This window comes from Rhinopithecus bieti, unplaced genomic scaffold, assembly GCF_001698545.2.
Source record: "Rhinopithecus bieti isolate Rb0 unplaced genomic scaffold, ASM169854v2 scaffold_1627, whole genome shotgun sequence".
In the NCBI taxonomy this organism is placed as follows: Eukaryota; Metazoa; Chordata; class Mammalia; order Primates; family Cercopithecidae; genus Rhinopithecus; species Rhinopithecus bieti.
In genome coordinates, this window is record NW_016803445.1 from 7703 (window position 1) to 32168 (window position 24466).

General features: G+C 37.7%; 1 protein-coding gene across 1 annotated transcript in view; it reads right to left on the reverse strand.

Moving 5' to 3' along the window:
* Nucleotides 1-4901: 4901 nt before the first annotated feature.
* KLF8 (KLF transcription factor 8) overlaps nucleotides 4902-24466 on the reverse strand; it is a gene marked incomplete at its 3' end in the record, with an annotated part of 34220 nt that continues 14655 nt past the window's right edge. The window contains exons 3-6 of the mRNA XM_017884290.1: nucleotides 11072-11636; nucleotides 7027-7138; nucleotides 6155-6331; nucleotides 4902-4956 (exon numbers count right to left, since the gene is read on the reverse strand). Coding sequence (XP_017739779.1) covers nucleotides 4902-4956; nucleotides 6155-6331; nucleotides 7027-7138; nucleotides 11072-11636 — 909 coding nt within the window. The remainder of the gene's footprint in view (nucleotides 4957-6154; nucleotides 6332-7026; nucleotides 7139-11071; nucleotides 11637-24466) is intronic.

Below are 24466 nucleotides of genomic sequence, written 5' to 3' on the forward strand. Positions count from 1 at the left end.
CCCTAGAATAGCATATCTGGTGAAAATATCCTTCAAACATGAAGGAGAAACAAAGACTTTTCCAGATGAGCAAAAGCGGAGGGATTTCAGCCATACCAGACTCATCCTACAAAAAACGCTAAAGGGAGTACTTCAATCAGAAAGAAAAGGACATTACTGAGCAATAAGAAATCATCTGAAGGTACACAACTCACTGTTAATATTAAGGACAAGGAAAAACACAGAATCAGGAAGAAATCCCAAACCTGAACAGACTAATCAACAAGTAATGAGACAAAAGCCATAATTAAAACTCTCCCAGAAGGTGGAGGTTGCAGTGAGCTGAGATCATGCCACTGCACTCCAGCCTGGGCAACAGAGTGAGACTCAGTGTCGGAGGGGTGGCAGGGGCGGTGGGAAAGTCTCCCAGGAAAGAAAGCCCAGGACCTGATGGCTTCACTGTCGAATTCTAAAATACGTAAGATTAGCTCATATCAATTCTACTGAAACTATTTTGAAAAATAGAACAGGAAGAAGTACTTCCAAACTCATTCTATGAGGCCAGTATTACCCTGATACCAAAACCAGACAAAGACACATCAAAAAAGGAAAACCATAGGTCAATATCACTGATGAATATTGATGCAAAAATCCTCAACAAAATTCTAGCAACGCATTAAAAACATAATTCATCATGGCCAAATGGGATTTATCCCACAGATGTGGGGATGGTTCAGTATATGCAAATCAATTAATGTGATACATCATATCAACAGAATGAAAGATAAAAACCATACGGTCATTTCAATTGATGCTGAAAAAGTATTTGATAAAATTCAACATCTTTTCCTAATAAAAATCCTCAGAAGACTGGGTATAGGAGAAACACACTTCAACATAATAAAAGTCATTAATTACTGACCCATAAGTATCATACTAGAAGGGGAAAAACTGAAATACTTTCCTCTAAGGTTGGGAACATGACAAAGATGCCCAATTTCACCTTTATTCAACATAGTACAGGACGTCCTACCTACAGGAGTCAGATGAGAAAAGAATTAAAGATCATCCAAATTGGAAAGGAAAAAGACAAATTATCCTTGTTTGTAGAAGATATAATCTTATATCTGGAAAAATCTAAAGCCTCCAGAAAAAGAGCTATTAGAATTGACAAAAAAAATTTAGTAAAGTTATAGGATAAAAAACTGACATACAAAGTCTAAAACATTTCTATATGCCAACAGATGAACATTCTGAAAAGAAATAAAGAAATAATCTCATTTACAATGGCTCCAAATAAAATGAAATACCTAGGAATTAACATAAACAAGAAAATAAATGATCTCTACAATATATATTATAAAACACTGAGGATAGAAACTGAAGACAGAAACAAAAGGAAAGATATTCCATGTTCATGGGAAGAACACATTTTGTTAAAATGTTTGTACTACTCAAAGCAATCTACAATTTTAATGTAATCTATATCAAAGTATTAATGACATTCTTCTGCATAAATGGAAAAAACAACCCTAAAATTTATATGGAACCACATAAACCCAGAATAACCAAAGCTATCTTAAGCAAAAATAATAAAACTGAAGGAATCACATTATGTGACTTTACATTATACTAGAGAGGTATAGTAATCACAATAGTGTGGTGCTGGCATACAACAGACACACAGATCAGTGGAAGAGAATAGAGAACCCTGAGATAAATCTATGCATTTATAGTGAACTCATTTTAGACACAGGTGCTGAGAACATACATTGGGGAATGGACTGTCTCTTCAATAAAGGGTGCTGGGAAAACTGGATATCATAGGTAAAAGAATAAACTAGAGCCCTATATCTCACCATATGCAAACATCAAATCAAAGTGGATGAAAGGCTTCTGTCTAAGATCTGAAACTATTACAAGAAAATATTGGGGAAGCTCTCCAGGACATTGGACTGGGCAAAGATTTGTTGAGCAATACCCCACAAGCATAGGCAATCAAAGCAAAAATGGACAAATGGGGTACCATAAAGTTAAAAAAATCTTCTGGAAACGATCAACAAAGTGAAGAGACAACTCACAGAATGGGAGAAAATATTTGCAAACTACCCATCGGACAAGGGATTCATAACCAGAACATACAAAGAGTTCAAAAAACTCTATAGGAGAAAATCTAATAATCCAATTTAAAATGGGCAAAAGAGCTAAAAGACATTTATCAAAAGAAGATAAACAGGCATATGAAAAGGTGCTTAACATCACTGATAAGCAGAGAAATGTAAATCAAAACTACAATGAGATAACACCTCACCTCAGTTAAAATGGCTTTTATCCAAACTACAAGTAATAACAAATGCTGGTGAGAATATGGAAAAAAGGGAACCCTCATATACTGTTGGTGGGAATGTAAATTAGTACAATCACTATAGAGAACAATTTAGAGGTTTCTCAGAAAACAAAGTAGAGCTATCATAAGATCCAGTAATCTCACTGCTGGTTATATATCCAAAAGAAAGGAAATCAGTCTATCAATGAGATATTTACACCCTCATGTTTATTGCAGCAGTATTCACAACAGCCAGAATTTGGAAGTAACTGGTGTCCATCAACAGACGAATGGATAAAGAAAATGTTGTACATATGGGCAAAAGAGCTGAAATGACATTATCACTCACCTGTTCATAGCCTCTAGGCAAAAGAGCTAGGGCTCTGGGTCCTTCTATACAAATTCTAACACAGCAAATGTAACATAGCAGATACTTACAAGAAAGGAGGGCTTCCTCCTTGTCCAAGGTGTCTAAGTCCCAATTCTGAGCTTGGAGACCACTATGGAGAAGGAGTCTCCAAGGCAAAGGGCACACATGGAGAATGAGATCCTATCATTTGCAACAATATGGATAAAACTGGAGGTCATTATGTTAAGTGAAATAAGTCAGGCACAGAATGACAAACTTCACATGTTGTCACTTATTTGTGGTAACTAAAAATTAAAATAATTGAACTTACATAGACAGAGGAAAAAGGATGATTACCAGAGGCAGGGAAGGATGGTGGGATGTCAGTGGGTCGGAGGGCAGTGGGGATGGTTAATGGGTACAAAAAATAGAGAGAATGAATAAGGCCTACCATTTGATAGCACAACAGCATCATTATAGTAAAAAAAATCATTTAATTGCACATTTAAAAATAACTAAAAGAGTATAATTAGATTGTTTGTAACACAAAGAATGCCCCATGCTTGAGGGGACAGATACACCCCTTTACCCTGATTTGACTATTACACATTGCATTCCTGTATCAAAATATCTCATGTAACTCAAATATATAAACCTACTATGTACCCAGAAAATATGAGAATAAAATAAAATAATTTTCGTACTGATTAGGTTGTAAAGTGATAATATTTGTGATATATTGGGTTAAAATATGTATTATTAAAATTTTTAAAAGAAAGAAAGAAAAGAAAAGAAAACTCTATCAAGAAATTAAGTAGGATTTTCTTATACAGATATTTGGGAGTGGACACTGCTTAAGATAGGTTTAGGGAAGAATTTTCTGGGCAGAAGACATTCAAATTGAGATCTAAAGGATAAGAAATGAGGTAAAATTAATCAGAGGCAAGATCCTATAGGGCCTTTTAGGGTACTCTATTTGGATTTCATCCAGTGTGACGGGAAGTCCTTGGAAGATTTTAAGTAGAAGATGTTATATAATCTTATTTATATTTAAACAAAACAAAACAAAAGCAAACAGATGAAAATCCTCTGGCTACTGTGTGGAGAATGAATTGTAGTGAGGAAAGAAGGCCTGTTACAATATTGCAGGGATGGGGGTACTTACACAATTGCCATATTATTTCCTAAAGCAACTAAGCCTATTGTAAGTCAAGCAGTTGGGGCAAATTAAATGTTACTGTGAAAGGCCTTCAAGTGAGCATTCCTATGGTCACATACCCATGGCAAAGGTATGGGTCAGTCCTAAAATCTGAGTAGAATAAGAACAATTCTGAATCTAAACAAAGTGAGGTTGAGGGCAGGGACTCATGTCTGTAATCCCAACACTCTGGGAGGTCGAGGCAGGCAGATGACTTGAAGTCAGGAGTTTGAAACCAGCCTGGCCAACATGGTGAAACCCCATCTCTATTAAAAACAGAAAAATTAGCTGGGCAAGGTGGCACATGCCTGTAATCCCAGCTACTCGGGTGGCTGAGACATAAGAATCGCTTGAACCCAGGAGGCGGAAGTTGCAGTGATCTGAGATTATACCAGGCTAACCTCCAGCCTGGGTGACAGAGCAAAACTCTGTATCAAAAAAAAAAAAAAAAAAAATGTAGTGAGATTCACGTAGACATCCGTTGTCTTCATTCAACCACCAGCCATCTGGCTGTCATGATCTCTTATCAGATAAGGCATTCACCTATAACACTCAAAGCTAAGAATTGTCGATATTTTAGGGCCATTTTTTCCCTTCATATGGGAAGCTTACACCACTAGGGAGAAAAACAGTACTGAAATCTGAAAAGTAAATAAAAGTAAATTGTATCTGTTATCTCAGTTTAAGAGTCGAGAGGTGACATAGGAAAGACAGCCAGACTTTTAGTATATTATAAAGCAATTTTCAAGAACTCCTAGAAGGTAGCCACACAATAGGTTACATTGAAATTCAATCCATAGAGTTCCAGATTAAAATAGTCAAGTGGGATCACCTAGTCCAAACCCTTCATCTTACAGTTGAGGAAACCTAAGATCAAAGAGGTAGGAAGACTTATCAGATCCCACAGCAGCTTAATTGGAGACTTGGAATATATGGAATATACATATAGTCAGCATCCATTTCCCATGGAAGAGAAGCAAACAAATATATCACTAAATAATAATAGTGTCATGGGAATGTTTGAATAATGCAGCCTAGAAATCACTCACCTGTTCATAGCCTCTAGGCACAACAACTAGGGCTCTGGGTCCTTCTACACAAATTCTAACATAGCAAATGTAACATAGCAGATGTTTACAAGAAAGGAGGGCTTCCTCCTTATCCAAGGTGTCTTAATTCCCAATTCTGAGCTTGGAGACCACTATGGAGAAGGAGCCTCCAAGGCAAAGGGCACACAATGATAAACAACAAACTGCATCTGGCTTCTAGGCAGGTTTCTTTGAATTCCTGGGGTTATAAAAAAATTTTGAACTAGATGCCAACATTCAAAATCAAGGACATTTCACATAATCTGGATTTTTTTTTTTTTGCTTTTCTTTAACAATGAAATTTACTAACACAGTCGTCCCTCAGTATCCATGGGGGATTGATTTCAGAGCCACCTACATTCCTAACCCCACCCATTGGGTGGATAATGAAATCCATGGATGCTCAAGTCCCCGATATAAAATAACATAGCATTTGCATATAATCTATGCACATTCTCTCCTATATTTTAAGTCATCTCTAGATGTACTTATGTTACCTAATACCATGTAAACGCTATGTAGGTAGTTGTTATACTGTATTTAAAAATTTGTATTTTTTTATTGTTGTATTATTATTTTGTTGTTTTTTAAAAAATATTTTGATCTGTGGTTGGTTGAATCCATGGATGTGGAATCCAAGAATATTGATGGCTGACCGTAGTGAGCTGGATTTGAGTGGCAGCTCTCCTTCAGATCAGGTATGTGCTGTCCAGTTTGCCAGGATCACTACCAGGTCTGCTTTATTTATTTATGTGGACCTTTTTTTTTAAATGTGAACAAAGACACGTTAATGGTTAGTGGATTAAAGCCTGCTTTAATTTCAGATAGTTTAAATTGTTCTTGTGCTTTTCCATGCTTAGTAAAACTTGTGAGACCCTGGTAGTAAGGAAGGGAGTAATACCTTAATCTTTGCTTAAGTGTTGACTCCACAATTGGAAAGACCCACTGGGGCTCACTGAGAATGATGACTATTAAGACACCAGATTTAGTTTAGTGTTTTCCTAGGCCGGTTTTATAAAATTTGCCTTAGAGCAGGGACAAGAAATAGGGATAAAAACCATGAATGGAGCCTGTGCCCACGAGTATAAATGCATCAGTCTTTGTTTCAATACTTCATTCTCTGTCTCTCAGACATTTTCTCTCTCTCACTGCCCCTCTCTCTCTCTCTCTCTCTCTCTCTCTCTCTCTCTCTCTCGTGTGTGTGTGTGTGTGTGTGTGTGTGTGTTAGGGGTGAGATGGGAGTGGGCAGACCTGTATGGATTCTGCGGTGAGCTTTCAGGTGAGAGCTTTTGGTGTACACTTTGCTGCATCCTGCAAAGTCACATTGGTGAATCCGTCTTCTCTTCAAGTCAAGCGACTCTTCTCCCTGCATTTGGGCCATTGATGCTGGTCTGATCAAAGAAATAGAGATAAAGCCAAACAGTGACTTTACAGTGAAGGCTTAACAAAATGAATTTACATTCATTGGTGCCACCTCATATCTGCTTTTAATTTATGCGAATTTAATGCTAGGTCCCCCCAAAAAGAAATAATTGGAATAGTGAAAACAATTCTGTCAACTAGGTCATTCTGCTCAGTAGGTACAGGTCTCTCAGTAGGTGCTTAGAGAAAGCATGGGAGGTGGTAGTGTTTCCTTCAGTGGTTGTGTTCCCAAACAGTGTGAGCATTTCACTTCAATAAGTTTCATTCTTCTGCTTAAAGAAATTTGATTTTCATACAATAGTTGTTGCTAAACACAAGCCAACTACTTCCAATTAGTTCTGATATTGAAAGACAAAGCTGTTTTAAACTTACAGAGAGAAACAATACACAACTACACTTTATGGGAAATTTGAAGATTTTTCAAAAGAAAAATTGATGATTTACTGTTAGAACATAGCTCTACCATAACATGTATGTACATGCACATGTATGCACACAAACTCATATACTTTCACTGGAAAGGCAGTCTCCCTACATTTCTTGTCCTCAAATTCTTACTCTTGTGTCTGATCATTGGTTCCACCTATACATATGTGCAAATGTACACACATACACACACACACACACATACACAAAGACAGACTTGAAGACAAAAAGTACTCACTCTTGCTGTAGTCCCTGCAGACTCTGTAAGGCTGAGGATCCACTCTCAATTGTACTCTCCTCACTGTCACTTGGAATCTCCAGTGGAGACATGGAGGTGGGGTCAACTTTCACTAAAAGCAAAGAAAGGGAGCAGTGTGAGCTAAAAACATATGTGCCTCTTTAATCATTTTCAGAATTCCCAGTTTGTCCCACCTAAAGAAGTGGCAGCAAGATAGAAAAATAAAGAAAAAAACAAAGATGAAGGAAGTATATTTGCATGGAAGGAAGAGAATAACATTTTATTTTATTTTTTTGCATAGCAGGGAACAGAAATGCCTTTAAAGTAAAAGTAGTAAGGAGAGTTCTGATACCACTAGAATGAGAGTGTCTGTAGGATATGGTCTGGGTATGATTCATCTCTATCTCCAGCTACCAGGACAGGGTCTGCTGAAAAGTTAGTTTCAACGTGTGTGTGTGTTGAATTGAACTCACTGAATAGCTCCTGGCTGTCCTAAAATCAAATTATAGGATTAGTCCAGATGTGAGAACATCTACCTTGGCCTTTGTGCTCTTAAACAGAAATGAGTCAATGAGATGAAACATACACCTACCACCTAGTAGGTGCTTGATACAACCTTCCTTTCCACCTATTTTGGGAGAAGCTGTCAAATATTCCTTATTATCAAACACTGATGTTTCTGATTCCTAACAAAACTCAATCAGGTGCTCAACAGTCTCCTAGATCCAGTGAAACCTTCAAAATTTCTATAGAGAAGAAACTCGGGGGTGGTGATAAGGTGGGGAACAAGTATTTGGTTAAAAGAGTTGTCCTATACTTTGCATATCATTCATTAAAAAGTTTTAAGCATGTATCTTGAGGTGTGCATGTTTGTACATGTATGTGATATACAGGTACTGGTATCCTACAATTTTGTATGCATTATAAGAAAACAAACAAAAAGTAGGACGTCATCTCACTTAAGTTAAAGTGGCTATTATCGAAAAGACAAAAGACAGTAAGTGCTGGTGAGCATGTAGAGAAAAGGGAACCCTTACGCACTGTTGATGGGAATGTAAACTAGTTATAGCCTTTACGGAAAACAGTATGGAGGTTCCTCAAAAACTTAAAATTAGAACTACTGTATGATCTGGCAATCTCCCTTCTGGGTACATATCCAAAGGAAATAAAATCATGTGCCCAAAAGATATCTGCATCCCTGTTTAGTGCAGCATTATTCACAATAGCCAAGATGTGCAACCAACCTAAAATATTTATCAACAAATGAATGAATAAAGGAAATGTGACACACACACACATACACACACACACACACACACACACACATACACAATATAATATTATTCAGCTATAACAAAGAACAAAATCCTGCCATTTGTGAGAGCACAGATGAGCCTGGAGGACATTATGTTAAGTGAAATATGCCAGGCACAGAAGGACAAATAGTGCATGATCTAACTCATATGTGGAATCTAAAAAATTTAATCTCATGCAAGTAGAGTACAATGGTAGTTACCAGAGGCTGGGGTGGCTAGTGGGGAGGGGGATGGGGAGATGTTGGTCAAAGGATGCATAACTATAGTTAGATAGGAGGAATACATTTCAAGAGATCTATTGCATAGCAAGGTGAGTATAGTTAATGATGATACACTTTATTTATTAAAATTGTAAAGAGAATGGATATTAAGCACTCTCACCACAAAAATGATAATAAGGCAATGCATTTGTTATTTAGCTAGATTTAACCATTCCAGAATGCATATATACTTCAAAACATCATGCTATAGATGATAAAACATACAATATTACTTGTCAATTTTAAGGCTAAGAAAATACAAATTTTATACGTTCTTCTTGCACTCCAATTGTTTTATATGTGCCCCCTAAAATTTAGTAAGCCCCCCATTCTGGATACCGATGTGGTTTGGCTGTGCCCCCACCCAAATCTCAACTTGAATTGTATCTCTCAGAATTTCCACATGTTGTGGGAGGGACCCAGGGGGAGGTAATTGAATCATAAGGGCCAGTTTTCCCCTGCTATTCTCAAGATAGTGAATAAGTCTCATGAGATCTGATGGGTTTATCAGGGGTTTCTGCTATTCTTTCTTCCTTATTTTTCTATTGCTGCCACCATGTAAGAAGTGTCTTTTGCCTCCTGCCATGATTCTGAGGCCTCCCCAGCCATGTGGAACTGCAAGTCCAATTAAACCTCTTTTTCTTCCCAGTCTGGAGTATGTTTTTATCAGTACCATGAAAACGAACTAATACAGATACCATTGGGCCAATGCCCTTAGCTTGGAACCACATTGAGCACATTTAAAATTTATTCTGTTTATTTAGAGTGGCTCTGATGGACTGATGATATTATGGAGAATATTCAAAGCTCCTTCAAACCATCCCTTGATGCTACCACTGCCTTTATCTCAGCAAACTATCACATGGGAAATTTTATTTCCTTTTTTATTTGTTTCCTTTTTTTTTGGTTTGTTTGTTTGGCTCTCCTTTCGTATACCGAATGGATCTCATCTCAAAATAAGATTATGAACACTTATCATTACCACAATTAACCACTAGTGAATGATAATATTTATATTCAGAAGACCAGTGCAGTCTCAGCAACTTGATGCTTAGTAGTATATTGTTTTTCAGCCTCCTACATTTAGTATAGGGCATCAAATTTCAAAGGCAGAGACACTTTTATACTAAGCTGAAATCTACTTCCCTGTCATTTCCACCCCTTGCCCTTTTCGATTTATGCAAAACATTATCAGCCTGCTTTAGAGGCCAAATAATTTTCCTTGATCATTCCTGATTACAAACTAAAACAGATATACCTCTGGGAGGAGAACTAGTGGTTGGGGGATAGTGGTGGAAGACAGACTTAATTTATTCCTTTCGGAATTCTGAACTTATTTTAAAATGGAAGATTATAGCATTTGAATTCTCTCTTGGACAAATTTTCAAGTTTGTTTGTTTATCAAATTATCTATTCCAAGACAACTAAGACAACTACTAGCACTGTGTTCTCTGGAGGCATACATTAAAAAAATTAAGATAGAGTATTATTTTTGAGGAATTTACAATTCAGTTGTGAAAATAATGCCCAGACACTTGTGATACAGGCAAATAAATAAGTAAAATGGAAAGTGATAGATGCCAAATGAGGAAGAACACAGGGAAGATGACAATATTTCAATTACTTCTTTTGTAGAGAAGAGAAAAAGGAAAGTATTGGTAGAGACAGGAGCTAATACTGGCTAAGTATGTTTGAGATAGAAATATTGTTCTCAGCTTTTCCACCAAAGCATTCTGAAGGCGTGAAATAAACACATTATCCTGAAAAGTCCGAGGGTGGATGCCTTTAGTAAGCTTAAACTATTTTTGAAGTGTGTGGTTTATCTTAACAGGTTTTGCAAATTTTGCATTTTGTAATACAAGATAATCATATTTTAAATATAAAATGCTTTAAATTATTTAATATCAAATAATATGGAAGTTTCAGGAAGTTGTTTGATATGTCACTGATAGATATGCATACCTGTTTGAGAAGCATGGTCTAATCAAGAGTCATTGTACATTCTTTTTTTTTTGAAACGGAGTCTTGCTCTGTCACCCAGGCTGGAGTGCAGTGGCGCGCTCTCGGCTTACTGCAAGCTCCGCCTCCTGGGTTCATGCCATTCTCCTGCCTCAGCCTCCCGAGTAGCTGGGACTACAGGCGCCTGCCACCACGCCCAGCTAATTTTTTGTATTTTTAGTAGAGATGGGGTTTCACCATGTTAGCCAGGATGGTCTCGATCTCCTGACCTCATGATCCACCCACTTCGGCCTCCCAAAGTGCTGGGATTACAGGTGTGAGCCACCATGCCCGGCCGAGTCATTGTACATTCTTAAGCATTAAAAAGACATGATAAAAACAGTACTTATGAAAGATTACTGTTGAAGCAGTGTCCAGGAATAATTGGAGGTGAAAAAAGACAGGAGATAGGATGACTCGAAAAGGGAATAGATTCAGGAAGGCCAGGAAAGGGGCAATATTGTTACTTACCTGATCCAGCATTTTTACCATCTCCTCCAATGAGTGGGACTGTAATGGCTGCAGGGCCCCCATCTGCAGGCAAAGTAGTATACACCATGGGCAGAGACTGCACTACTACTGGGATGGTCTTCAGGCCACCCATCTTATTTGGCAGACTGACTGAGGGGATAGTGTGAATGACATGTAAGATCTGCTGGCCACCAGTGCTCTGAGAGGAGGTCAGGACAGAGCCTGGGGTCAGAACAGTAGGAATGTTTGCTGAAGTGCTCATGTCAGATGTTGACGTGGACACCACAAGGGTCTGGGGAGCAGACTGTGGCTTCGGGGGACGTACTGGAGCTTGTAGCATGCTAGCAGGCTGGAGAGGAGCCTTGGGCTTGTGAAAGGAGAGGTCAACTGGTTCCACTTGGGGCAGGCTGAAATCACTAGCCAAAAGTTCTTCTGGGGGCTCAATCTTGATGTCATTAAACAGTGCTGGGTTCTCCATGGGGTTGGCATTCAGAAGTGTTGGAGAAGTCATATTACTTCTGTATTCTATCTCAGAGGGATCTCTGTTCCGAACAGAACTAGTGACCTTAAATAAATAAACAAATGAGAGATACGTAAGTCAGTGTTATACCCTGAAGAGACATGCAAGCAATGTAAAAAAGAAATCTCTATTCATTTCACATGGAAGGAATACATGGTGCTGGGAGAAATGAGGCAGGAGTAAACTAAAGAGAAAAAAGGAAGGGAAACTTTACTGAGTACCAGTAAGTACCAGTTACTGTATCAGGCAATTGTTAAAAATTATTTCGTTTAACCTTCACAATAATCTTGCAAAACTATTTAAAGTCAACACTTTATCCACTATAAGCTTAGTGGTGGCTCACATGAATAAAGTACAGCCAATAAGTACATACTAACATACTAAATATAATGATAGAATAATGTGACTAGTTTATTAATCATACCATAATAAATAATGTAATAGGCATACAAGCAAGGCGTTTTAGAAAAACAAAGGGGAATGACTCATTCTGTCTAGAAAGGGAAGGCTTCAAGGAGGAGGTGATACTTCAGATGAGTCATAGAAAATTAATAGAAATTTTCTAGGCAGATAAGAGATAAGAAAGATATTCCTGTCTATAGAGCCATAACAACAGACAATATAATTACAGAATAAACTATGAAATAAACTTGCAATACAGTTAATTGTATTATATGTGAAATTGAACTCTGTAACTTTTTGATTCTGGGATTTTTTAAGAAAACTAATAAATGATCTAAATGATCATAAATGATTTAAACTAATAAATAAATTTATTAGTTTAAAAAACAATAAATAAATTTATTAGTTTAAAAAACAATAAATAAATTTATTAGTTTAGAAAACTAATAATTTTTTAAAAAACTAATAAATGATAACTTTATATGTAATATATGAGGTAAAGCCTCAACCTAATTAAAAACTTTCTAAGAATTCCATGAATTCAAAGGTCAAGGATATAACGAACTGTGTATGCCACTGCCAAGCAACACTCTGGATCTTGAAGATGAGTTTGGAGATGGTGGTACCTCCTTAGCCAGTAAACAAACAAGCCTCCATTATCTATTAGCATTATATTTGAATTATTGGAGTTTTAAATTATGAAAAATGTTAAGGAATACATCCTTTATATAAAACATAGCCACTTTTAGTTTTGTATATTTGGAAGACGAGGAAAGGTAGAGTTCAATGAAAGGTTGGCTGATAGAAGATAATTGTTTGGAAGAGAGGAATAACAAGGGAAGAACTATTTCTGTGAGATATAACTGCTTCTCAATGAAGATTGATTGAAAGAGGAATAAAACTAGATTAAAAGAAATTCAAAAGAAAGCACGTGCAAAATCTCGATGAGATGTAAAATATTTGACTATTGACTGGATATTGGAAAATATTAATGAATTATTGTTAATTTTAAGGTGTGATAATTATGCTATGCTTATGATTTTTTAAAATTTAGGTGAGAGATAATAAGGGTCTGAATTCAGAGAGTAATAAGTGGCAGGGGAGGCAGTGTCTTCTTGCTCTGACTTTATTTTAAAAACACTCAGAGTGCTGCAGTGAGCTATAATCACACCGCTGCACTCCAGTCTGGGTGACAGAGCAAGACTCTGTGTCAAAACACATGACAAAACCCTCAGAGCAGGCTGGGAATGAGTAACAGCACCAAAAACCCATCCGTGCTTTGTCTCCAGAATTTAGCCAGACTACCATCTTCTTTTCCCTTCTTTTACGCTACAACACTCTTGGTTTCTTGATTTGCAAGCCCCTATCCCAACTCAGCCCTTGTTTGTGGTCCAAACATTGCTTCAATCTGCTCCTCCAGGACATGATTTCTGTGATTTGTCCCACTGTTTCACATACTGTAAATGTAACCCATCCCTCATGGGTGGATTTGACCCATCCAGATAAGGGGGGAGTAGAATCCTGTTGACAGGGAGAGGAAGTTGTCAAGATTGGCTCTGCTGAACATAAAACTCCCCTGTTCTCAGAATCCCCAAATCAACTTAAGGTCTTATTTTCCTACATTTCCCACATATTCTTCACTTGAGTAGCTCTATTCCCAGATTAAAAAGATAGAATCCAAGGAAACTTCAAAAGAAAAAAATGTTATCTCTTTCCATAGTCTTTCTATCATTGCTGTCAATAACAGTGAGAAATAGAGTTACAATAGAAAGCATAAGAAGAGGTTCAGTGTAGGGCAGGCATGGTGGCTCATGCCTGTAATCCCAGCACTTTGGGAGGCCAAGGCAGGTGGATCACTTGAGGTCGGGAGTTTGAGACCAGCCTGGCCAACATGGTAAAACCCCATCTCTACTAAAAACGCAAAAATTAGCCAGGTGTGGTACCATACACCTGTAGTCCCAGTTACTTGGGAGACTGAGGCAGGAGAATTGCCAATGCACTTCAGCCTGGGCGACAGAAAGAGACTCTGTCTCAAAAAAANTTTCAGTGAGCTGAGTGCTGCCTACAACAATGTTACTAGCTCAAGGCCTTGTGCTTAGCTGACACTTGATCTGCAGGTATGCATTTTATTGAAAAACATTATCTAGGAACATCTAAAATGTAAACTGATTGATGAAAGTCAAGAAACTGAAGAACTGATAGTCTATTCTTAATTGCCTTGATGAGATACAGTGTTACAGGGTCCTGCTCCAACAAGCCATCATTAGTTGTCCTTTTATAGACTAAACCTATTTTGTGGTTTGCCAACTCTTAACCAAACCCTGTCTGCAGCAGGGCTTCAATCATTACTTCTCTCCTGCCATCAAAAGGCTTTGAGAGAAATGTTGGAAGGCCAGTTGTTTGGGTTTTAGTATCTTAATAGTAACTTCCTCAAAGCATATCAACACATACTTTTTTCTGTACATATCACTCCCAAGTATGCCTCTTATGTCTAAGTGAATCTATCTTGTAGCAAGTATTTTCTGGGTGTAAATATTGTCTTCTGAATGCAAGCTTTCTTGAGAAAACAGACTGTTCTTAAAACTAGGTCTCAAGGTTGACCTTACTGCTCCTTCCTTTGTGGCTTAAAGACAAGCATTCCATATCTATACACTATTAGGGTGAATAAATTTTGTTTGTGTGCACTGAGGATTCTTTCTTTCAATATGATCAAAATAATTTTAATAGAAATATTGCTATACAGTCTAACTTATTTTGTATTTTGAATATAACCCACCCTATGGTTAAAAAAACCCCCAACACACTATTTGCTTTACCTTATCTTTCTAGATAGCATATTATGCTTGAACGTTCTGAAGAAGACCTTCAAGTCTTGATTGAGTGAGTTTTTGTCCCTAGAATTTTGGTGATTTTAAGAATCCTCACTAAGATGACTCAGGATGGCTACCTATTTCATGCTTCATTGAATATAATCACTTCAGCTTTGAAAGCTCATCCGAAGATTGTTCTGCCACCAGATTTTTCTTTTAAAGTAATCTTTCTTCATCTTTAGCGTGGTGTGATGGTTTCAGTTTTTAAGGGTTCTCTAGTCAATCACTATCAAAGAGAATAGCTACTTTCCCCATTAGGTATTTTAAGACTTTATCTTGAATTCCTGGATTTCTGAATCTATGAAGAAGGTTGTGCACGAAAGAAAACAAAGAAACTTAGGAGTGGTTTGAAGAAAAGCTTGCATTTCCACAGTGCTACTCCTCAAATACCCAGAATCCTTATCAGGTGTCCTTAAGCCAATTTGAGTGGACAAAAAATTATAAAAAGAGTTATTTATTCATAAATTACTAAAGATGAGACCCTTTCAGTTCTTAGGAAACACCCCTCTCAATTCTAGAAATAAACTCCGATAAAAGTTGGTCAATTTCACAAATATTTAAACATTTGATTAAGATAGGTAGAGAAGCCCTGAGAATCAGTGGAATCAACTGTTACAAAGTTTCCACTTTTCATGTATTTAAAACAGCTCTGATATGGAGCTTGAAAGTGATAATGCAAGATTAGAAAGAAAAGAACAAAATACTATAGACAGCACAGTAGGTGGAAGGAGAGGAAGGGATCTTATAGAAACATGATAAAGCCTAGGCTCCTCCCAAACAGAAAGAGGAAACCTGTTTTTGTAAACAGGTGCCTTCCAGCTTTGCTCTGGGTTAAACCAATTAGTTTTATGCCTGGATACATATGCACACATGTGTTTAGCTCACATGTGTGACCTAGGTCACATGTGTTAGGTTAGACCTCATTGTTTAGGTCAAAAAGTCTGTTTAACCTTCTAAAACTCAAGTCTTTTTCCAATAAAAGCGTTATGTGTTTGTGATTAGAAAAAGGAGAGGTGGATGGAAATGGGTATTATTAGAAAGCTAGACTTCATCTAACAAACCTGGCAATTTTAAGAGATTGGGATAGTAGCAGCCACAATCAGGCAAAATGAGATCAGAAACGTACATATATATGTATATATGTATATGTATGCATATATTTGTTCACTAGGTATTTGTTTAGTACCTAGCACAAAACTATAGAAAATGTGAAAAATCAATTTTTCTTCCTCTAAGAATCTAAGGTTGTTTTTAGGTGATACATGGATGAAGTTATTTTAGTATTTATGCTTCCTCTATTGTACTGTACATTGGAAAATATATATAACACATTGTAGTGGGCTGAATGGTTATCCTCAAAAAGACCCGTCCACACTTCAATTCCCAGAATCTTTTGGAAAAGTATCTTTGCAGATATAATGAAAGAACTTGAAGAGACCCTGCTGGATTATCTGGGTGGGCCCTAAATTCTATGACTAGTGTCCTTCTAAGAGACATACAGAGGAATAACACACAAAGACACAGAGGAGAAGGTAATGTGAAGATGCAGGCTGACAGTGGAGTGATTGGACTACAAGCCAAAGAACACCTGTATGTACTAGAAGCTGGAAGAGGCAAGGAAAAGATTCTTTACTAAAGCCTTCAGAGGCAGGATGACCCTGACAATAACTTGATTTCAGATTTCTGGCTTCTAGAACTGTGAGAGAAGACATTTCTCTTGTTTTAACCCACCTAGTTTGTGGTAGTTTGTTTCAGCAATTCTTGGAAAGTAATACCTCACATCAAACCAAGAATTCTCCAGATAGCTTAGGACAAAACTAATATAGATTTATTTATTTATTTAAATAATATGTAAAGTATGTAAATAATATCGATGGCAAGGATGTGGCAAAAATCATGAATGTGGTAAGTAAATAACTGAAGTTTGGGAGACAAAAAATATTACAGGGGAGACAAGAGATATTTACATAAAGCAGTTGACAATCGAGAACAGGTACCACATTAGTGACTAATACAGATAATTTAGTGTTCCAGGAGCATGAGTTCACTAGAGATTCGTGATAGTTGGGGTTTTCTGTGAATGTTTCATGGAAGAGATGGAATTGGAATTTGAGTCCTAAGAAAAGTGAAGAGTTTGGTGAGCTATACAAGCTCATTGAGGCACAATCCATTTAGAAAAAACAGTGTGGGGAAAAGTGGCACAGAAATGTATGAACCCTCAGAATGCAGCCCAGCTTTAAAAAGAGAGAAGGAAAAAAAAGAAATGTATGAGCCAATTTGATAGTATCATGGAAATATTGCTCATTTTCTTGGGTGTGACAGTGTTGATGTAGTTATGTAGGACAATGTCATTATTTGTAGGTGATGCATGCAGAATAATTTAGGGGTGAAGTTTCTTGATGCAACTTACAATAGTAATAAAATGGGGGGGAGAGAGAGAGAGAATTAGGCTGTGTGAAAATATGTGCCAAATATTAACAATATTAAATTAGCGTAAACGAGAGACATGTATGATAAAATTTAACCCTAACACTGCTCATACCAAGATATCCCACTTGTAGGAAGTAATCAGAAATGAAAACTAAAGGGCAAGTGACAACCAAGTGCTCATTCACTGTATGGTATGTTGATATAGAAATTTAGAGAAGGGAGAGCAGCATATGTGCCCTGAGCTACACACCTACCCACTAATCCTGTCTTTTGACATAAACAAATCCTATAGTGAATCAAACCAGGAGGCTTCTCCACACTAGAATGATGCCAGCATTGTGTAGTTATAGAACACAAACTCCTAGCCCTTGTCACCTGAGACATGGCCAGTGTGCTGTGGCCATGTATCACAAGCACTCTAGCTTTTCTAAAAACAAGATATCCTGGAAATGCCAAGAAACAAACAAAAAAAGTGCTTAGATCCCTTACTATCCAGACTTTTCTATACAATGAACCAATTTCAAAGTGCCTCCAAATTCTGGAAGTTCAGTATACTTAAAGAATGCATAGAAAACCATTTCTAGAATTATACTTAGGTACACTGAGATTTCAAAATAAGGTAGCTTTGGCCAGACGCAGTGGCTCACGCCTGTAATCCCAGCACTTTGGGAGGCCGAGGCGGGCGGATCAGGAGGTCAGGAGATCGAGACCATCGTGGCTAACACGGTGAAACCCTGTCTCTACTAAAAACACAAAACAAAATTAGCCGGGTGTGGTGGTGGGCGCCTGTAGTCCCAGCTACTCGGGAGGCTGAGCCAGGAGAACTGTGTGAATGCTGGAGGCGGAGCTTGCAGTGAACTGAGCTCACGTCACTCCACTCAAGCCCGGGTGACAGAGGGAGACTTCATCTCAAAACAACAACACCACCACCAACAACAAAAGTAGCTATGCATGCTCAACGACATTTCATAGAATATTTTTTATTACAAGTACAATAGATTTGTATCTAATACTACTCACACTCAACTTCCTCTTGGTATTAAGTATGAGTAAGCTCTAGCAACAGGCAGAAGTTTTGCAACGATTAGCAAGTTTTGATGTGCTAATAATTCCTAAATGCAAAAGCTACGATTAAGGTAAATGGGACATCAAATTGGGCTAAATATCATTAAAACAGTACAAAGGATTCTCATCCATATGCACATGTAACTTAAGCAAAGTCATTTATACACCATGGGCCAAACAATGATTGAGAACAATTTTTAAAAATGACTCCTAGATTTCTCAAGGAACTTAATACAGAACTACCATTTGACCCAACAATCCTGTTACGCGGTATATATACAAAAGAAAATAAATCATTCTACCAAAAATATATCTGTACTCGTATGTTAATCACAGCACTATTCACAATAGCAAAGACATGAAATCAACATAGGTGCCCATCGATGGTGGAATGCATCAAGAAAATGTGGTAAAGATATACCATGGAATACTATGTAGACATAAATAAGAACAAAATCATGTCTTTTGCAGTAATATGGATACAGCTAGAGGCTATTCTCCTAAGGGAATTAATGCAGGAGCAGAAAACCAAATACTGCATATTCTTATTTATGAGAGCTAAACGTTGGGTACTCATGGACATAAAGATGGCAAAAACAGACACTGGGGACTACTAGAAGAAAGAGGGAGAGAGGAGAACAAGGGTTGAAAAACCACTGAATACTACGCTCACTACCGTGGTGACAACCCTCCATATCCTAAACCTCAGCGTCACACAATACACCCATGTAACAAACCTGCACGTGTATCCCCGAATCTAAAATAAAAGTTGAAGACACTCAACAAAGAAATATCAGACTTAATCTGCATTATAGACCAAATGGATCCAATATATATTTACAGAACATTTCATCCAATGGCTGAAGAACACACATTATTTTCCTCAGCACAAGGATCATTCTTAATGACAGACTATATGTTAGGTGACAAAACACATCTTGAGACACTCAGAAAACCTGAAACAACATCAAGCATCTTCTCTGACCACAATAGAATAAAACTAGAAATTAATAACAAGAGGAATTTTGGAAACTATACAAACACCATACACCACTAGTATTATAAAACATGAATTTATTAATGTTTAATAATATTAAACTATAATTTAATTAGGGAAATTAAAAAATATGCTCCTGCCAGGCACGGTGGCTCATGCCTGTAATCCCAGCACTTTGGGAGGTGGAGGCGGGCAGATCAGCTGAGGTTGGGAGTTTGAGACCAGCCTGACCAACATGGAGAAACTCCGTCTCTACTAAAAATACAAAATTAGCCGGGCGTGGTGGTGCACGCCTGTAATCCCAGCTACTCAGGAGCCTGAGGCAGGAGAATCACTTGAACCCAGGAGGCGGAAGTTGCAGTGAGCTGAGATCACACCGTTTCACTCCAGCCTGGGCAACAACAGTGAAATTCCATCTCAAGCAAACAAACAAACAAACAAACAAAAAATTGCTCCTGGATGACCAGTGAGACAATGAAGAAATTAAGAAGAAAATTGAAAAATTTCTTGAAACGAATGATAATGGAAAACAACATATCGAAACCTATGGAATATAGCAAAAGCCGTCATAAGAGGGAAGTTTTATAGCTACAAGTGCCTACATCCGAAGACAGAAAAAACTTCAAGTAAACAATCTAATAATTCATCTTAAAGACCTAGAAAAGCAATAATATCTGCATATTCTTTTGGAAAAAAAATAGAAAAGAAAGAGCAAACCAAACCCAAAATTAGTAGAAGAAATAACAAAGATGAGAGGAGAAATAAATGAATTTGAAATAAAACAATACAAAAGATCAGTGAAACAAAAAGTTGTTTTTTGAAAAGTTAAACAAAATTGATAAACCTTTAGCCAGGCTAATGAGAAAAAAAGAGAGAAGATCCAAATAAACAATATCAGAAATGAAAAAGGAGACATTAAAACTGATATTGCAGAAATTCAAAGGATCATTAGTGGCCACTATGAGCAATTATATGTCAATGAATTGAAAAATATAGAAAAAAATGAGCAAATTCCTAGACACATATAACCTAACACGATTGAACCATGAAATCCAAAACATGAACAGACCAATAACAAGTAATGAGATTGAAGCCATAATAAAAAGTCTCCTAGTAAACAAAAGCCCAGGACCTGATAGTTTCACAGCTGAATTCTACCAAACATTTAAAGAAGAATTCATACCAATTCTACTGAAACTATTCTGAAAAATAGAGGAGGGACTATTTCCAAACTCATTCTACAAGGCCAGTATTACCCTGATACCAAAACCAGACAAAGACACATCAAAATAAAAGAAAATTACAGGCCAACATCTCTGATGAATACTGATGCAAAAATCCTCAACAAGCTACTGGCAAACCAAATTCAACAATACATTAGAAAGATCCTTCATCCTGACCAAGTGGGATCCCTGGGTGCAAAGACAATTCAACATATACAAATCAGTCAATGTGATAAATAATATCAATAGAATGAAGGATAAAAACCGTGATTATTTCAACTGATGCTGAAAAAGTGTTTGATAAAATTAAACATCCCTTCAAAAACCTGGGAATACAGGTAACACCTTATCATAATAAAAGTCATATAAAACAGACCAACAGCTAGTATCATATTGAATGGGGAAAAACTGAAAGCCTTTCCTGTAAGACCTGGCACATGTCAAGGATGCCCATTGTCAACACCGTTATTCCACATAGTATTAGAAATCCTAGCTAGAGCCATCAGAAAAGAGAAAGATATAAAGGGCATTCAAACTGGAAAACAAGAAGTCAAATTATTTTTGTTTGCAGATGATATGATCCTGTATTTGGAAAAACCTAAAAACTCCACAAAAAACTATTAGAACCGATAAACAAATTCAGTAAAGTTGCAGTATAGAAAATCAAACTAATCAAATCAGTAGCATCTTTATGCCAACAGTGAACAATCTGAAAAAGAAATAAAAAAGTAAACCTGTTTACAATAGCCACACATAAAATTAAATACCTACAAATTAACTTAACCAAAGAAGTGGGAGATGTCTACAACGAAAACTATAAAACACTGATGAAAGAAATTGAAGAGAACATAAAAAAAAGGAAAAATATTCTATGCTCATGGATTGGAAGAATCAATATTGTTGAAATGTTGATACTGACAGGGACAGGAGGCAGGGAAATTCTAGGCAGAAGTGAGCAGGTACCTGGTGAGGGCCCCACCCTGAAGCCTGGAACCATGGGGTCCAAAGTGAGAACTTACATTTCCGTTTTCCTGCTTGAATGTTGCCTTTTCCAAAACCACCCATGGCTGACCCTGCCCCCTGTCCTGTGTCCATAAAAACCCAGGCTCAGCTGGCAGAGACAGGAGAAGCAGCTGAACGTTGGAGATTATAGTTGGATGTTGGAGAGAAGCAGCTTGACTTCAGAGGGGCAGCTTGACGGCATAGCTTTGGAGAGGAGTCCAGATAGGGACACATGGACTCCAGGGGAAGATTACCTTCCCGTTCCATCCCATTTTCAGCTCCCCCTCCCACTGATAGCCACTTTGATCAGCAATAAAATCCCCCACATTAACCACCTTCGATTCATTGTGTAACCTCATTCCTCCTGGATGCCAGACAAGAACTTGAGTGTGGGTGCAAAAGGCTGTCACACTGACCCTCTGGTGAGCTGTTAACGCTTAAGCCATCCATAGACAGCAAAGCTAAAAGGGCACTGTAACACTCCTTCTGGGGCTTCAGGGGTCGCAAGTAGCCCCCAGACCCTGCTGTGGGCTGCGCATAGAGTTTTGCTCCTGCCGTGCCCAAAGGCACTCACCCCAGCTCCTGCACCCAGTGATCTGTGCTTCCCCTCCCACAAGGGCTAGAATGCAGCAGGTTTAAGTGAGTGGAATTCGTCCCTGCTAGTGCCAAAGCGCCAGCTAGGTCCAGCACCAGTGCGCTCCAGTTCCCACCCATGAAGGGGTCAGGGAAATATCCCACTTCAATACTACCCAAAACACAATATAGATTCAATAAAATCTCTATCAAAATACCAATGACATTCTTGGCTGGGCGCAGTGACTCATATCTGTAATATCAACAGTTTGGGAAGCTGAGGTGGGTGGATCACTTGAGGTTAGGAGTTTGGGACCAGTCTGGTTAACATGGTGAAACCCCATCTCTACAAAAAAAAAAAAAAAAAAAAAAAAAAAAAAAAAAAAAAAATTGCTGGGCATGGTGGCGCATGCCCACAGTCCCTGCTACTTGGGAGGCTGAGGCACAAGAATTGCTGGAAGGCGGGAGGTGGAGGTTGCAATGAGCCGAGATTGTGCCACTGCACTCTGGCCTGGGCAAAAGAGTGAGACAACATCTCAAAAAAAAAAAAAAAAAGGAGACATTATCTACAAAATAGAAAACAAAATCCAAAATTTATATAAAACCACAAATACCCAGAATAGCCAAAGTTATCCTAAGCAAAAAGAACAAAACTGAAGGAATCACATTATCTGACTTCAAGTTATACTACAGAGCTATAGTAACCAAAATGGCATTGTATTGGCAAGAAAACAAACATATAGCGCAGTGGAACAAAATGGAGAACCCAGAAATAAATCCATGCATCTACAAATAATTCATTTTTTACAAAGGTGCCAAGAACATACATTGGGGAATGGGTGTTCTCTTCAATAAATGGTGCTGGGAAAACTGGATATCCATATGGAGAACAATGAAACCAGAACCCTACCTGTAACCATATACAAAAATTAAATTAAAATGGATTAAAGAGTTAAATCTAAGACCTCAAACTATGAAACTGCTGCAAAAAATATTTGGGAAAATCTCCGGGACATTGGTCTGGGCAAAAATTTCTTGAGCAACCCCACAAACACAGGCAACCAAAGCAAACAGGAACAAATGGGATCCACATCAATTAAAAAGCTTCTGCACAGCGAAGGATTCAGTCAACAAAGTGAAGAGACAACCCATAGATTGGGAGAAAATATTTGTAAACTACCCATCTGACAACAGATTAATCACCAGAATATATAATGAGCTCAAACAACTCAATAGAAAAAAGTCTAATAATTCAATTTAAAAATGGGTAAAACATTTGAATAGACATTTCTCAAAAGAAGAGATACAAATGGCAAACAGGTATATGAAAAGGTGCTCAACATTGGTGATCATCAGAGAAATGCAAATCAAAACTACAATGAGATATCATCTCACCACATTCAAAATGGCCTTTATCCAAGAGACAGGCAATAATAAATGCTGATGAGGATGTGGAGAACAGAAAACACTTGTGCACTGTTGGTGGCAATGTAAATTAGTATAGCCACTATGAAGAACAGTTTGGAGGTTCCTCAAATAATTGAAAATTCAGTTACTATATGATCCAGCAATCCCACTGCTGGGTATATACCCAAAAGAAAGGAAATCAGTATATCAAAGAGATATCTGCACTTCCATGTGTGTTGCAGCACTATTCACAATAGCTAAGATTTGGAAGCAACCTAAGTATTCATCAACAGATGAATGGATAAAGAAAATGTGGTACAGATACACAATGGAGTACTATTCAGCCATGAAAAGAATGAGATCCTGTCATTTACAATAACATGGATGGAACTGGAGATTATTATGTTAAGTGAAATAAGTCAGGTATAGAAAGACAACTATCACATGTTCTCATTTATTTGTCGGATCTAAAAATCAAAACAATTGAACTCATGGACATAGAGAGTAGAAGAATGGTTACCAGAGGCTAGGAAGGGCAGTAGGGTGTTGAGGAGGAGGTGGTCGTGGTGAATGTGTACAAAAAAATAGTTAGAAATTGTCTGGGTGCAGTGGCTCTCCCCTGTAATCCCCAGTACTTTGGGAGGCCGAGGTGGGCAGATCACCTGAGGTCAGGATTTTGAGACCAGCCTGGCCAACATGGCAAAACCCTGTCTCTACTAAAAATATAAAAAATTATCTGGGTGTGGTGGTGTGTGCCCATAGTCCTAGCTACTCAGGAGGCGGAGGCAAGAGAATTGCTTGAATCTGGGAGGCGGAGGTTGCAGTGAGCTGAGAAGCCACCACTGCACTCCAGCCTAGGCAACAGAGAGAGACTCCATCTCAAAAAAAAAAAAAAAGTTAGAAATA